This window comes from Oncorhynchus masou, chromosome 29, assembly GCF_036934945.1.
Source record: "Oncorhynchus masou masou isolate Uvic2021 chromosome 29, UVic_Omas_1.1, whole genome shotgun sequence".
NCBI classification, from domain to species: Eukaryota; Metazoa; Chordata; class Actinopteri; order Salmoniformes; family Salmonidae; genus Oncorhynchus; species Oncorhynchus masou.
This window is the reverse complement of record NC_088240.1, coordinates 49,594,357-49,612,106: the sequence shown is the minus strand read 5'-3', so window position 1 is coordinate 49,612,106 and position 17,750 is coordinate 49,594,357. Positions and strand designations below refer to the sequence as shown.

At 40.7% G+C, this 17,750-nt stretch overlaps 1 protein-coding gene across 2 annotated transcripts in view; it reads right to left on the bottom strand.

Moving 5' to 3' along the window:
• Positions 1 to 17,750, bottom strand: part of LOC135519940 (dachshund homolog 1-like) — a 273,557-nt gene that overhangs the window by 45,538 nt on the left and 210,269 nt on the right. The window contains exons 4-6 of one of the 2 annotated variants that reach the window (XM_064945184.1): positions 10,753 to 10,925; positions 10,000 to 10,201; positions 9,433 to 9,573 (exon numbers count right to left, since the gene is read on the bottom strand). In XM_064945184.1, coding sequence (XP_064801256.1) covers positions 9,433 to 9,573; positions 10,000 to 10,201; positions 10,753 to 10,925 — 516 coding nt within the window. The remainder of the gene's footprint in view (positions 1 to 9,432; positions 9,574 to 9,999; positions 10,202 to 10,752; positions 10,926 to 17,750) is intronic. The other variant, XM_064945185.1, reaches the window with a different exon arrangement.

Genomic DNA, 17,750 nt, shown 5'->3' with positions numbered 1-17,750 from the left:
CAGAAATGCAACTGTAACATAACTTTAGTCCGTTCCTCTCCTCGCCCCAAGCTGGGCTCAAACCAGGGACCCTCTGCACACATCAACAGTCACCCTCAAAGCATCATTACCCATCGCTCCACAAAAGCTGCGGTCCTTGCAGAGCAAGGGGAACCACTACTTCAAGGTCTCAAAGCGTGTGACGTCACCGATTGAAATGTTATTAGCACGCACCACCGCTAACTAGCTAGCCATTTCACATCCGTTACACAACCTCAACAATTTCGACCTAAACACTTTACAGACATGGATGGGTTTTCAATTCACATAGAGTATCATTACAACTCAGCTATCTCCCCTGTAAGTGACATCTCTTCATCTACCTATTTTCCTTACTTTAGCCCAATCCACTGAGTTGCTCTGCATCAGTCTTCTTTTTACAACCTAGTGTCCTTGGGGTGTTGTGCGGGGGGGGGGGGGCTTCAAAGATGCTCACTACCTATCTACCTATCATTAGCCATCACAAGCCCCGGAATGTGACTTGGCAGACAATAATGCTTTGTGATCAAATAACTTGTCAGTGCATATGCCCAAGCAAAATCATTATTTGATAGAGGATCAATCAAATTTCCCCGGCCCCCTGTGTGAGGGAAGAAAGTGCTGATTGTGCAGAGAGGGGACTATCGCTTCAGGTCAGGGGGTGTGGGGTAGATGGGAGTGGGGAGGGCAGTTCATTTGGATATTTGTTCCACCCCCCTACCTTTCTCATGAATGTTCCATTACGTGACACCCTCTTCCATCCGCTAATTGCATTTCATAGAAGAAAAAGAAGAGCAGGGTGATGCTTTTAAGGAACGTTAAAAAAAGAGGCAGAGAGTTTCTTTTTAATCTTTAAAATGCCTCAAAAGTGACAGAATACGCTCTGGCTGCCAAGATGCGCGCCAACGTGAGGCTCAGATGGGGAGATAAATATGCTGTGGTCAGCTCCTAGTGTATCTAGGAGAGCGGCGGAGGCAAATTTAATAATGCATTATCATTCACTGGCCAAGGTGAAATCTGCCTGTCCATCAGGAACACACAGCAGCAGGCCTCTGTTTCATGTTACCTTTTGCTGGGGGAATGAACAAGTACCTTAGTGAGGTGTGAGAGGGATGCACTGTAAGGCACAAGAAGTAAGGCATTGTTGCTTTGATATGCTTGCTATTCTACTCCAGACTGTCAGAAAAGATAGAGAAAAAAGCACGTTGAGACAACTGCCGATGTAAAAATGGCTTTATATATACATTGGATTGAATATAAGTAATTGAATATCAAATCACTCATCGTATTGGATTAGGCCGAAGCACATTAGCCATACAGTGGTTAGAGCTATTTTCAGAATGATGAAAAAAGTATAACCAGGCACTTGGTCCCCCCTCACACTTTACATATCAGAGCATCTGCTATTATGCATATTATAATATAGCAAGCCCATATTGTACCTGCATGCCCTTGGACAGAAGCAGAAAACAATTAGTAGGATTATGTCCAATTCTGGAAATTTGCGATTCAAAATAACAACACATACCGCTTCTACAGCTGTTACAGTCAGATAAGGTTGACCCTGAATATAAATTACTGTATTTTTCCTCACCTTTTCTAAATAGCCATTCTGTGAGGTTGTTTGTCTCATTTCATGTTTACATGTAAATAGTAATTAGGCGATGCTACATTACCAACATGCCAAGCACCACATACTCAGCCAAGGTAAACACCAGCATTTGTGTCCCAAATGGCACCATAATCCCTATATAGTACACTACTTTTGATCAGGACCCATAGGACTATTCTCTAAAGTAGTGCATTATAGAGAAAAGGGTGCCATTTGGAATACATTCTAGCTTTCAGCAGCCTTAGTTGTTAGCGACTTCACTAACAGTTCATCATGTTTACAGACTAGCCACGAAACAAATGCTATTTGTGTGCTTTTCCTTGGTAAAGCCTATAAAACATGGAAACAGCCTCTTGGAGGCAGGAGTTATTCAGAACATTGCTTCTTATCACACTGCAGTCTGGTAGCTAGATGACTTGAGGACATTGCGAGTCAAACCTTCACATTTTCACTCTACGGATATTACACTGTTATACATGGCTTTTATAACCTTTCACTGGGAAACTAAATCATTCATAATAAAGAGAGAGACAGAGAGAATAGGGGGTGGAGGGACACTTATTGACGACTAATTCTCTCTCTTTCATCTCCCTCTCTTTTCTACGGGTGTTTTTGAAAGGCGTATTCCAGTCACCTTGACTTTGCCGTGCGGCCGTCTCTTACAGAGTCTGTTGCTTATCCCGCCTGACCCTGGCCTGTCAATTAGATGTTTAAAAATTAATCTCTTTAACTGGAAATACCATGCCACGGCTTTCTTCCGTCTGCAAATTAAGTGTTATTAATTCGAGCAGCAGCGGCGGCAAAGCCCAATAAGCTCAATATGTTATCAAAACAGATTTCCACACGTTTAACACGTCCCGCCCTTAAGTCCTTTTATAACTGTGAAACCAGGACCCGCTAATGGATTTGTATTCATTTTCCGAGCCCCCTTTTAGGCTTGTAGCAATTGCAGAGAGAGTCGGAGCTCTTCTCTCTCTAACCCTCTAACTCTCTAAGCTGGGCCTTTTATAAGCGTTTACTAAACATTTGGCTTCCCTATTTCCGCTTAGTTCTTTTGTCTTCCTTTGAGATCGACTCAGTATATTCAGTCTGGATTAGCGCCAGCTAATGTCGTTAGTCGGCAGAACACAACACAGAAGAGAACAGCATTGGATACTCCCTGGAGGATTGCAATGCCATGCAATGACACCAATATATCTGCCCGACTGTCTTACTGGACACAAACACTATACTGTAGCTCTGATTTAGCACAGCAAACTACTTGGCTAATGCTTGTTTCAAAGATGCCAATTATGTGTGATTTAGGTTATGTTTAAATGTTAAATTACAGTAATTGGTGTGTGTGTGTGTGTTTGTGTGTGTATGTGTGTGTGCATGCAAGAATGCATGTATTCCTGTTTGTGTTTTAGTTTTATGAACTTCTCTGCCTGGATCTGAATGAAGATTCAACAAAGTTGTGTTACAGTAAATTAGGGTTAAAGGAGTAATGAGAGGCGAGATATAATGCTGCATTAAAACTATCAGCACACATTAGTCAATTTCAGTGACAAGTAGGCTACAGTTTCTATTATTACCTTTTAGTACCATATAGAAAATGTGTCGAAAATCTGATTGTTTCTACAAAATTATACTTCTTCCCCCATTTTATCAAATGAAATCAGGATGCACTTTACATGTCTCTGTGTGATCAGATACACCAGGATGATCCATTTATCCAAGGTGGGACATTATCAGTCCATCTCACAGTGTGTCAACAAGGATACATAACATTTACACAGGAAGTGAGAATATATCCCATTACAGTCAAATCTTTCCCTTTTTAGAATATGGTTAACAGAATCATTTTACAGATTGGTTGCTTTCCAAGTCTCCTTGTGTCATACGAGACCTGTCAGTCATTCTAGCCGCTAGAGTTGTGTGACGTCATGACAAAACTATAGTTCCAGACCCGGGTGGAAATAGTATTTGTTCTCTTTCAGATGCGTCAAGGGTTAGATTGGTGTTTGGCGTGACAGATGGGCAGGTTTACTACTTTTGAGAGTATTCCATTGGTTCCATTGCACCACGTTTCCAGATCCAACAAAACATAACCAATGTAAGTGAATAGAAACATCTAGTGCATTTTCACACAACATTTTTACTGGTGAAATTAAACGTCTGGTGCCCTAGATTTCGTTGTTCTATGTTTGGCTAATCAATATATCTATCTGTTTGTGCTTTTCATCTCCCATATGGTTTCTACAGCAACAACAACGGAGTGTTGCGCATATTGCTTGTGTTTAAAAAGGCTTCTCCCTCAGTAAATCAAATCATGTTCAATGTTTGATATCTAAAATGAGTTTACAACCAAAGGCTTCCGTGTCTTTTATTCTGCCTTTTGTTTGTCAACTACCTGCTGTTTCACGAGACGAAAGTGATCACCACAGACTTCTCTTTGTGAAATGATTCAATTAGCTTGATGTGAGATACATAGCTGGCCTTTGTACTTTTGCCGTTTCAATTTTATTGTAAGTCGCTCTGGATAAGAGCGTCTGCTAAATGACTTAAATGTAAATGTAATTATGGAACATCATCATATCATCAAGTCCTATTTGCAACCGATCGTTACTTGCCAACAATAATTGTGTTAAAAAAGTTGAAAAGACACCCGGAAAGCTATACCATCTGGTTGTGAGCTAGAATGAGGATGGGCTGGACTTGAAGTAATAGAGAGATTTCAACTACAACAAATGATCTTTGTCCTTTGTCATCAAAGATGATGTGGAAAAGAGCGGAGAGATAGTTTCTGTCAGTGCAGTATCTGTGTAGTTTGACTGTCTTCGATAGCAGACACTTACTGATGAGAGATCTTCACAGCGACAAATGATCGGTTGCATTACCGCGTCAGTAACGGTGTACTTTGTCTTCGATAGCCGATACGAGCAGATATTACCCCTCATATATGGAGGCAGAGACAGGACACTGCATCCTACAGTCCCCTCCTCTGTTCTCTCTGTGTGAGTATAATGCATAAGATTAATTCATTTCTCGACCAAGACCATAAAGATCAAACAAGTGGAGAAATATCGTTAAACCATTGGAATGTTATCTCATTTGTCTAAACAAACTGATCCGATGAACAATCCTAATTAAAAATCTTGCCATAAACAAAGTAGCAAATCGCAGACCCCCTCCTCTCCATCCCTTCCTCCCTCCCTCCAATTCCCTCGCTCTTTAACAATGGAACACATTTATATTACTCATCTAATGCATCATGTATCATATCATTACAGTTCAATATATCTATCATTCATTTTATTTCCTTCACTTAAAGCTTTTATTGGGATTACTTTGGATATTAGTTGGGTTCTAATGTATTGGTTACCAGCGCTGGGTCTGCCGACCGACTACAATCTCTCTTATCTCACCGCATAAAGCTGTGTGTGTTATTCAAATTGCCTCATTTATTATGATAGCTTCCTCATGTAAATTGTGCTGACTGCTCGCCCTTGCACACTCCTCATTAGACTAATGAAAACCTTCAAACGAAAAAACGAAACAACCTGCCAAATAAAGGTCCGGGGTTATTATGAAAATTACAACTGTGGGAGCCGCGAGAAGCTCTCTTCATTAATTCATGCTCAGCAAATTGGTAACTAATTTAGTTGCACTCCTCTGCATTAATGGGTTATTTTATAAAAATGTTTTTCTGCAGAACCGAAACCTCTGGTACAACCGCGCTGGAGAGCCCGGAATCCTAATCAACACTGGTGACATATTAGGAATTTACAATCTCAATAATAATGTGGTCGTGTTTGTTTGTGTGTGTTACATAAATGGATTGTCTGGTTTTCACCCCCCCCCCTTCTCTCTCTCTCTCTATCACATATCATAGGACATCACAGGTCTGAATTGTTAACAAAACTGTAGTGTGTGTATGGTAGAACAGCATGGTGTTAATAGGCTGAGGTTTAGGTGTTATGTCTCTGTTTATGCAAAGACTGGTTGAGGTGAGCACTGAGCAGAGTAGTACAGAGAATGCAGATGGGGTAGAAGAAGATCATGCTTGTTTATATTCAATGGTTATTACACTATGTCCACCGATGGTTGCAGCTCTGCACACTGTAACACACACATGTAGACACACACACGCACTCAATCATGCACTCAATCACGCACGCGCACACACACACGCACACACACACACACACACACACACACACACACACACACACACACACACACACACACACACACACACACACACACACTTGTGGAGTTTGACCTATGAATTCAGAGCATGATCACACTAATTATTACTATTTACTACTTCATATTGTGAGTGGAAGGACGAGAGCTGATCTCCACTTTGGGCTAATTGTTAGCCGCTAACCAAAAGGGAACACACAGCCCAATGATTTCCACTGTGGTTTTGTTATCATTATCCACCTCCACCCCACCCCACCCAACACCACACAAACCCAACCCCAGCACAACTATAAACCATCATAGAATACTAAAATATATTATTTGCATCATTTTATGTTTAACTCACAGCATTATACATTTGTATCTGCTCCTTGTTTGAGTAATATTGTTTTATACATGTTTCTAAATCTTGCTCAATAGAGGGGAATGGTACTGGAATTCATCTACAGTATAGAGACATATCTAAGCATTTAGTAGACTACTTATCATAAATAAAGGTACATTGTCACCTAGTATTTACTAAGATTACTTACCTTACTTATCTGGTATTTGCTACAAGTAAACCATAAGTGAACAAGTAGTAATCCTTTTTTTTAATCAGTTAAAATAATTTACAATTGTATTGACATATCTAAACATAAACGTTTTTCAATATTCAATACATGGTTGCATTGAGGTTGTCATAACCAAACGAAATGACGTATGGAACATATATACACGTATGGAATGTAAATACGATACATTGCAAGGTATTGTGCCTTTAGAAAGTATTCACACCCTTTGACTTTTTCCACATATTGTTCTGTTACACCCTGAATTAAAAAATATGATTAAATTCAGATTTTGTTTGTCACTGGCCTACACACAATATCACATAATGTCAAAGTGGAATGATGTTTTTTGACAAATTATTAAAAATTAAAAGCTGAAATGTTTTTGCCCGAGAGGAAGGAAACAGCTCAGGGATTTCACAATGAGGCCAATGGAGACTTTAAAACAGTTACAGCGTTTAATGGCTGTGATAGGGGAAAACCGAAGATGCATCAACAACATTGTAGTTACTCCACAATACTAACCTAATTGACAGAGGTAATACTTGCAAAGAGTGTGGCCAAGCTATTAACTTTTTTTCCTGAATACAAAGTGTTATGTTTGGGACAAATACAATACAACACATTACTGAGTACCATTCTCCATATTTATAGTGGTGGCTGTATCATGTTATGGGTATGCTTGTAATAATTAAGGACTGGAGAGTTAATTAGGATTTCTTTTAAATCAGAATGGAGCTTAGCACAGGAAACATCTGAGAGGACAACCTGGCTCAAACTGCTTTCCCCCAGACACTTGGAGATGAATTCACCTTTCAACATGACAATAACCTAAAACACAAGGCCAAATCTATACTGGAGTTGCTTACCAAGAAGACAGTGAATGTTCCTAAGTGGCAAATCTGCATGCACATCTATGGCAAGACTTTAAAATGGTTGTCTAGCAATGATCAACAACTAATTTGACAAAGCTTGAAGAATTTTGAAAAGAGTAATGGGAACATATTGTACAGTCCAGGTGTGCAAAGCTCTTACAGACTTTCCCAGAAATAATCACAGCTGAAATCGCTGCCAAAGGTGATTCTAACACTGATTAACGCATGGGTGTGAATACTTATGTAAATGAGATATTTCTGTATTTCCTTTTAAATACAGTTCAAACCCCCGAGCTGACAAGGCAGTTAACCCACTGTTCCTAGGCCGTCATTGAAAATAAGAATTTGTTCTTAACTGACTTGCCTAGTTAAATAAAGCTAAAAAATATATATATATACAGTGCCTTGCGAAAGTATTCGGCCCCCTTGAACTTTGCAACCTTTTGCCACATTTCAGGCTTAAAACATAAAGATATAAAACTGTATTTTTTTTGTGAAGAATCAACAACAAGTGGGACACAATCATGAAGTGGAACGACATTTATTGGATATTTCAAACTTTTTTAACAAATCAAAAACTGAAAAATTGGGCGTGCAAAATTATTCAGCCCCTTTACTTTCAGTGCAGCAAACTCTCTCCAGAAGTTCAGTGAGGATCTCTGAATGATCCAATGTTGACCTAAATGACTAATGATGATAAATACAATCGACCTGTGTGTAATCAAGTCTCCGTATAAATGCACCTGCACTGTGATAGTCTCAGAGGTCCGTTAAAAGCGCAGAGAGCATCATGAAGAACAAGGAACACACCAGGCAGGTCCGAGATACTGTTGTGAAGAAGTGTAAAGCCTGATTTGGATACAAAAATATTTCCCAATCTTTAAACATCCCAAGGAGCACTGTGCAAGCGATAATATTGCAATGGAAGGAGTATCAGACCACTGAAAATCTACCAAGACCTGGCCGTCCCTCTAAACTTTCAGCTCATACAAGGAGAAGACTGATCAGAGATGCAGCCAAGAGGCCCATGATCACTCTGGATGAACTGCAGAGATCTACAGCTGAGGTGGGAGACTCTGTCCATAGGACAACAATCAGTCGTATATTGCACAAATCTGGCCTTTATGGAAGAGTGGCAAGAAGAAAGCCATTTCTTAAAGATATCAATAAAAAGTGTTGTTTAAAGTTTGCCACAAGCCACCTGGGAGACACACCAAACATGTGGAAGAAGGTGCTCTGGTCAGATGAAACCAAAATTGAACTTTTCGGCAACAATGCAAAACGTTATGTTTGGCGTAAAAGCAACACAGCTCATCACTCTGAACACACCATCCCCACTGTCAAACATGGTGGTGGCAGCATCATGGTTTGGGCCTGCTTTTCTTCAGCAGGGACAGGGAAGATGGTTAAAATTGATGGGAAGGTGGATGGAGCCAAATACAGGACCATTCTGGAAGAAAACCTGATGGAGTCTGCAAAAGACCTGAGACTGGGACGGAGATTTGTCTTCCAACAAGACAATGATCCAAAACATAAAGCAAAATCTACAATGGAATGGTTCAAAAATAAACATATCCAGGTGTTAGAATGGCCAAGTCAATGTCCAGACCTGAATCCAATCGAGAATCTGTGGAAAGAACTGAAAACTGCTGTTCACAAATGCTCTCCATCCAACCTCACTGAGCTCGAGCTGTTTTGCAAGGAGGAATGGGAAAAATTCGATGTGCAAAACTGATGGAGACATACCCCAAGCGATTTACAGCTGTAATCGCAGAAAAAGGTGGCACTACAAAGTATTAACTTAAGGGGGCTGAATAATTTTGCACGCCCAATTTTTCAGTTTTTGATTTGTTAAAAAAGTTTGAAATATCCAATAAATGTCGTTCTAATTCATGATTGTGTCCCACTTGTTGTTGATTCTTCACAAAAAATACAGTTTTATATCTTTATGTTTGAAGCCTGAAATGTGGCAAAAGGTCGCAAAGTTCAAGGGGGCCGAATACTTTCGCAAGGCACTGTATATACATATATATTTAATCCATTTTGAATTCAGGCTGTAACACAACAAAATGTGGAATAAGTCAAGGGGTATGAATACTTTCTGAAGGCACTGTATATGTATGAAAATAGGACACATATCTTATCTTTGTCAACGTGAATATAGGTTTTTCAATAGGACACGTCTTACCTTTGTGAATGTGCATCCTCTTTGCTTCGTGACTCATGTCGTGGGCCAGGTCTCCTTCTTTAGGCCCAGGCAGAATGCTAGGAGAGAGGCCCAGCAGAGCTTGGTTCATTTGGTTCATAGAAAGACCATTCTGATGTATGGCTGGAGAGGAGAGAGAGAGTAGCACAGGTGAGCTAGAAGATGTCTTTGTCTGTTCGAATTGACCTGTATATGCCCTGTTTTTGGAAATTAACTTCTAACTATCAAATTTTGAACACGTGGATGATTCAGAATAAGTGTTTTTCAATTCTGGTACTAAGGAACCCCTAATGTACAAGGATTTGTTCCATCCCAGCACTAATATACCTGATTAAACTGATCAAGTGTACTAATCATCTAGCACTTGATTTGTTGAATCAGGTGTGTTACTGCTGTTGGGCTGAAACAAAAACTGACACACCCAGTGAGTAACTAGGACTAGGATTGAAGAGCACTACAAATCCCAAATCAATCAATTTATCGGTTCAGTACAACAAAAACAACAATATCAAAATTGGGTTAGTGGGTTAGCGGGGTGGGTTTGTTTACTTGCGGAACTGAACACGCAGTTAGCCAGTCTGACTCGTTGCATGGGGAGGGAATAGGGGGACGTACGTATCCTGTCTGAGGAGCTCTCTGTGTGGGCCGGTGAGCTGGAGACACTGCTGCTGCGGTGGGACGACGGGTGGCTGCCGGGCCTCCTGCCGTCCTCTAAGGAAGGGGTGGGGGAGGGACTGTCTGGGACACGCTCCTGTCAATGATAGAGGGACATCAGTGACAAGGTCATCAGTGACAACTAAGGTCCATGAAAGTAGATGCTATGTAATCAATGTACATTTCCATAGTGCTTTCCACTCTGTCATCGCAGTCAAAAGTTCAGGATAAATCACTTTAAATGTCCAGAGCTGTATGTTAGTTATACACAGTGTGTGTCCATTCTGCCAGTCCATCTCAATGACTGTGGTGACTATTCTTCAGGGCATGCTCTCTTTGTTGCTGTATCATGGCAGCCATGTTGTAATGTGTTTACTATATAGTTTAGTAAATTAAGTCCATTCTAGCGATTTACCTTGATTACTGAGGTGACCATTCTGCAGGGCAGGCTCTGCTGCTGTGCCACATCGGCCATGTTGGAATATAACAGTGTTTCCCAATCCTGGTCCTGGGGACCCAAATGGGTGCATATTTTATTTTTGCCCTAACAGTAACAAAGTTATGGGTCCTAAGTATAAGGATTGGGAAACACTGTCATATAATATAATACTTTCTAGTTTAGTACTATGTTTATTATACACAGCTTACCTTGATAACTGAGGTGACCATTCTGCAGGGCAGGCTCTGCTGCTGTGCGACGGCGGCCATGTTGGCGATGGTGCTGAGGTGGTTCATCTGACTCATTGCCATGGTGACAGAAGCAGGGGGCAAGCTGCACGGGATCAGGGGGTGGGGCATCATCATGAAGGGCAGTTCCAAACCTACAACAGGTGAGAAAGGTGATTGGTTAACGGAAACCATGGTTGATTGGTTCATCTGGATTGGAGGAAATTGATAGGTTAATTGGTTAATTTGACATAAAGGTAACCATTAAGGGCTGGTTTCAGTCATAACCTTCTACATTGTTAAGATTTTTGTTAGACAATAAGAAAAACTTTATCTAAATGTAACTGTAAAACCCTATTCACATGTGACTAGTATTACTGGAGAATGTTATGTAATTATTAGCCCAGAGTGTCCCTTATTCCAGAGTTGTTGTTTTTCTTCAAAGCTGATCCCTGTAAATCATATTTTTTTCAATAAATGGACAGTTATGACGGAAGCCTGGAGGTTTTTTTTGAGGTGTGAAGATATTTCAACAAGTCCCGGTGATAATGGGGCAACACTGATGACTCCAGCTTGGTTCCCAAGTTTAGAAACCATACCAAACCATCTTTGGTATATTGTCGCCATACCATTTGAATTTAGGAAGCGTGGTCATAATCACTATTTTATGTTGGGATATTTTATTAGAAGACATCATACAGTAAATGCCCCCCAGCCTTCAGATGTGAGCTAAACGGTGCACTTGCACTTGAGATGCGTTTTTGGGCTATGGATGACAAAGTGAATTGATACTTTCCTAACGTTTAGCTCAGTTGTATGCTGCTGCTTTGCCATCTATTAACAGCAAGGGTTGCATTAAATAGGAGAAATATTTTTTACTGATGTATGTTGGCGATGCTCAATTAATTCACACAAAACGTATAAACAAAAGCATTTACTGTGAAAGTTGACACATGTAGGCCCTTCATATATAGGCTATGAACAACTATATCGAATCAGTTATTGTTTTCTTGCTCAAAACGGGAGAAACACCTGTCAAACGCAGACATTTCTCTCAAAACACAGGGATGTCAATTAGCACAGGACTAGTATTATCAGCAGTAGCTTATTCTGTCTGGAATTGTTACTCTCCTGCCATGTAAAAATAACTGACATGGCAGATTCGGACAGGGCTAAAATGACAGATGTGGTGTTTTGTGCTCGTGCACATAATTACATTACCCGACCTCCCCCAGTAAGACTAATCCTGTTCGAATAGGGCTTAAAACTGCAAATAGCGCATTGTAGATTTGATTGAATTAAGATTTACTGAAATATTCTTTCTCTCATACCGAGGTGGGTGGCCATACTGGTATAACCTACAGATCACTGATACTGACATGCCATGCAATGACAAAATAACAGCATCAAATTATTATTATCAAACAACACTACACTACTTTACTATAATAAATTTAGCGGGATGAGTTAAACCCGGTCCTTCGCTACAGTATATTTTGAGGTGTAAATGTTTAACAACAGATGTTAATAATAGATACCATAATTGTAATGAAAATGGTAATGATGATAACAGTAGTTGAAAGCCAAACGTTTCCACAGCCATAAAAGGCACATCAATTATTCTGTGGCTGAAAAAAAGGTCCACGTTATGGAAATAGGGCTCACTACTTACACATAAGGCATAATCTCAGTCTGCATCCCAAATGGTACCCTTTTCTTTATTCAAATAGGGTGCCATTTGGGACAAACAAAATAAGGCAATCATTGGAAGCCATTACCCAAATGACTTGTTAAAACACGCTAATAGCAAAACAAGTATCTTCAGAACTACAGTGTGACAAATGTCTACAGGCTACTGTATAGTGTATAGGGCCTAGGATAGTGTGGACTTAGGATACTAGGATACTCTTACAACAACAGGGAACTTCAATTCATTTCGGCTCTGTTCTGTGATCTGCATGGGCCCATTACAAGATCAGATATCTAACAAATGTTTCAAATTACTACATTTTGGCTCTGCAATTAGTGATCTAATTGGTCAAAGTGGAGAGATTACTTGGCCAGAAATGTAAGGAGTGCTCTGCTGTGCCTTTAGGTGGTACAGTATAATGAAAACTGTCTAACTTTCAAAGAACATGAACACAGCTAGGTGTGTGTCCTGGAAACCACACGCACCCATTTGTCTGCATAATTTCCAATCCCCCATATCTGTTTTTATAAATATATTATAAAATATATATATTTAAAAAAAATATATATATATACAGTACCAGTCAAAAGTTTGGACACACCAACTCATTCCAGGGTTTTTCTTTGGTTTTACTACTTTCTACATTGAAGAATAACAGTGAAGACATCAAAACTATGAAATAACACACATGTAATCATGTAGTATCCAAACATGTGTTAAACAAATCTAAATATATACACTGCTCAAAAAAATAAAGGGAACACTTAAAAAACACAATGTAACTCCAAGTCAATCACACTTCTGTGAAATCAAACTGTCCACTCAGGAAGCAACACTGATCGACAATACATTTCACATGCTGTTGTTGCAAATGGAATAGACAACAGGTGGAAATTATAGGCAATTAGCAAGACACCCCCAATAAAGGAGTGGTTCTGCAGGTGGTGACCACAGACCACTTCTCAGTTCCTATGCTTCCTGGCTGATGTTTTGGTCACTTTTGAATGCTGGCGGTGCTTTCACTCTAGTGGTAACATGAGACGGAGTCTACAACCCACACAAGTGGCTCAGGTAGTGCAGCTCATCCAGGATGTAACATCAATGCGAGCTGTGGCAAGAAGGTTTGCTGTGTCTGTCAGCGTAGTGTCCAGAGAATGGAGGCGCTACCAGGAGATAGGCCAGTACATCAGGAGACATGGAGGAGGGCGTAGGAGGGCAACAACCCAGCAGCAGGACCGCTACCTCCGCCTTTGTGCAAGGAGGAGCAGGAGGAGCACTGCCAGAGCCCTGCAAAATGACCTCCAGCAGGCCACAAATGTGCATGTGTCTGCTCAAACAGTTAGAAACAGACTCCATGAGGGTGGTATGAGGGCCCAACGTCCACAGGTGGGGGTTGTGCTTACAGCCCAACACCGTGCAGGACGTTTGGCATTTGCCAGAGAACACCAAGATTGGCAAATTCGCCACTGGCGCCCTGTGCTCTTCACAGGTGAAATCAGGTTCACACTGAGCACATGTGACAGACGTGACAGAGTCTGGAGACGCAGTGGGGAATGTTCTGCTGCCTGCAACATCCTCCAGCATGACCGGTTTGGCGGTGGGTCAGTCATGGTGTGGGGTGGCATTTCTTTGGGCAGCCCTCCATGTGCTCGCCAGAGGTAGCCTGACTGCCATTAGGCACCGAGATGAGATCCTCAGACCCCTTGTGAGACCATATGCTGGTGCGGTTGGCCCTGGGTTCCTCCTAATGCAAGACAATGCTAGACCTCATGTGGCTGGAGTGTGTCAGCAATTCCTGCAAGAGGAAGGCATTGATGCTATGGACTGGCCCGCCCGTTCCCCAGACCTGAATCCAATTGAGCACATCTGGGACATCATGTCTCTCTCCATGCACCACAGACTGTCCAGGAGTTGGCGCATGCTTTAGTCCAGGTCTGGGAGGAGATCCCTCAGGAGACCATCCGCCACCTCATCAGGAGCATGCCCAGGCGTTGTAGGGAGGTCATACAGGCACGTGGAGGCCACACACACTACTGAGCCTCATTTTGACTTGTTTTAAGGACATTACATCAAAGTTGGATCAGCCTGTAGTGTGGTTTTCCACTTTCATTTTGAGTGTGACTCCAAATCCAGACCTCCATGGGTTGATAAATTTGATTTCCATTGATAATTTTTGTGTGATTTTGTTGTCAGCACATTCAACTATGTAAAGAAAAACGTATTTAATAAGAATATTTCATTCATTCAGATCGAGGATGTGTTATTTTAGTGTTCCCTTTATTTTTTTGAGCAGTGTATTATATTTGAGATTCTTCAAAGTAGCCACCCGTTGCCTTGATGACAGTGTCGGGTTCAGCTAGGGGGCATGATAAGGGCTGTACCAAAATGTTTGATGTATTAGAATAATTGATTAGGCTTATGTTGTATTAATAGAAGGGGAGGGGTTATAAGACCCCCCTTACATTTATAGGGTCCTAGACTACAGATTAAGAATATACAGTATATATTCATTATAGAGGTTTAGTATTGTTCCACAGCTGTTTTCTAGTTTTCTCTCTCTCTCTCTCTTATAAAAAGACCCCTCTGAGAAATGTGTGACTGAGACATAACTCTGCAGGGGTGTGTAGGACATAAGACTTGTCAAACATTCTACAATAAATCAACTTTGGGGAGTGGACATTTACTGCTACATTTTTAGATAACACTAAAAGCCATTGTTTATAAAACTTTGTAGGCACGGTAAAAAGGTAATGACGTAGGAAGTGACATCACCAGGGCTGGACTTCTGGTTTAACAAAACAACTTGAGACCCTTTGTTTGATGCAGAACTTACTCTGAAACATGCATTATGTTCCTGTTGTGAACTTCTGTCTGCAATCGCATTAATACAAGTTTTTGAATTATTTAATTAAAGAAATTGTTATAATGCTAATTTCACCAATGAGCCAATGATTGACAAGGACGAAAGGAACAAACCCTAACAACAGCTTTGCACAAAATAGAATATAGTAAAAATTGTTGTGACGTGACTATCATTAATGTGATGACGGTTATTTTATCAAATCAATTACAGTGGCTTGCGAAAGTATTCACCCCCCTTGGCATAGTTCTGATGTCTTCGCTATTATTCTGCAATGTAGAAAATAGTACAAATAAAGAAAAACCTTTGAATGAGTAGGTCCAAACTTTTGACTGGTACTGCATATATATTTGTATATATTTTCCTTTACTATTTTCCCCTAACCCTACAAACTCTCCCTAATTGGAGTGAAATAATGGACCACAATAATTATGCTTCTACTTCCAGCTTATACAGTGCCTTGCGAAAGTATTCGGCCCCCTTGAACTTTGCGACCTTTTGCCACATTTCAGGCTTCAAACATAAAGATATAAAACTGTATTTTTTTGTGAAGAATCAACAACAAGTGGGACACAATCATGAAGTGGAACGACATTTATTGGATATTTCAAATGTTTTTAACAAATCAAAAACTGAAAAATTGGGCGTGCAAAATTATTCAGCCCCTTTACTTTCAGTGCAGCAAACTCACTCCAGAAGTTCAGTGAGGATCTCTGAATGATCCAATGTTGACCTAAATGACTAATGATGATAAATACAATCCACCTGTGTGTAATCAAGTCTCCGTATAAATGCACCTGCACTGTGATAGTCTCAGAGGTCCGTTAAAAGCGCAGAGAGCATCATGAAGAACAAGGAACACACCAGGCAGGTCCGAGAAACTGTTGTGAAGAAGTTTAAAGCCGGATTTGGATACAAAAAGATATCCCAAGCTTTAAACATCCCAAGGAGCACTGTGCAAACGATAATATTGAAATGGAAGGAGTATCAGACCACTGCAAATCTACCAAGACCTGGCCGTCCCTCTAAACTTTCAGCTCATACAAGGAGAAGACTGATCAGAGATGCAGCCAAGAGGCCCATGATCACTCTGGATGAACTGCAGAGATCTACAGCTGAGGTGGGAGACTCTGTCCATAGGACAACAATCAGTCGTATATTGCACAAATCTGGCCTTTATGGAAGAGTGGCAAGTAGAAAGCCATTTCTTAAAGATATCCATAAAAAGTGTCGTTTAAAGTTTGCCACAAGCCACCTGGGAGACACACCAAACATGTGGCAGAAGGTGCTCTGGTCAGATGAAACCAAAATTGAACTTTTTGGCAACAATGCAAAACGTTATGTTTGGCGTAAAAGCAACACAGCTCATCACCCTGACCACACCATCCCCACTGTCAAACATGGTGGTGGCAGCATCATGGTTTGGGCCTGCTTTTCTTCAGCAGGGACAGGGAAGATGGTTAAAATTGATGGGAAGATGGATGGAGCCAAATACAGGACCATTCTGGAAGAAAACCTGATGGAGTCTGCAAAAGACCTGAGACTGGGACGGAGATTTGTCTTCCAACAAGACAATGATCCAAAACATAACGCAAAATCTACAATGGAATGGTTCAAAAATAAACATATCCAGGTGTTAGAATGGCCAAGTCAAAGTCCAGACCTGAATCCAATCGAGAATCTGTGGAAAGAACTGAAAACTGTTGTTCACAAATGCTCTCCATCCAACCTCACTGAGCTCGAGCTGTTTTGCAAGGAGGAATGGGAAAAAACTTCAGTCTCTCGATGTGCAAAACTGATAGAGACATACCCCAAGCGACTTACAGCTGTAATCGCAGCAAAAGGTGGCGCTACAAAGTATTAACTTAAGGGGGCTGAATAGTTTTGCACGCCCAATTTTTCAGTTTTTGATTTGTTAAAAAAGTCTGAAATATCCAATAAATGTCGTTCCACTTCATGATTGTGTCCCACTTGTTGTTGATTCTTCACAAAAAAATACAGTTTTATATCTTTATGTTTGAAGCCTGAAATGTGGCAAAAGGTCGCAAAGTTCAAGGCGGCCGAATACTATCGCAAGGCACTGTACATACTATATACATTTTACGAACACAGTATATTTGACATTAGTTATATTTTATTTGTTTTTAGTCCCATGATTCAGCTACCCTCAACCCCTCCATCTATCTCTGAAGACCCTTCCACCACTTCTTTGTGGGACATTGAACTTGGCGGGATGAAAAGTGACTGGGAACATTTTGGTCTTGTTCTTTTGGCACTCAGATGCTTCCCCCTGAAGTAGTTTAAAGCCAAAATCTAAAAACCAGTTTGGCTCTGTAGAAAAGAAGAGAAAAAAAAAACACAGCTAGACCCACCACACAAAGCTAATCCACAAAACAACTGCTTTTGCGAGAAAACATCAGTTGCCAACAA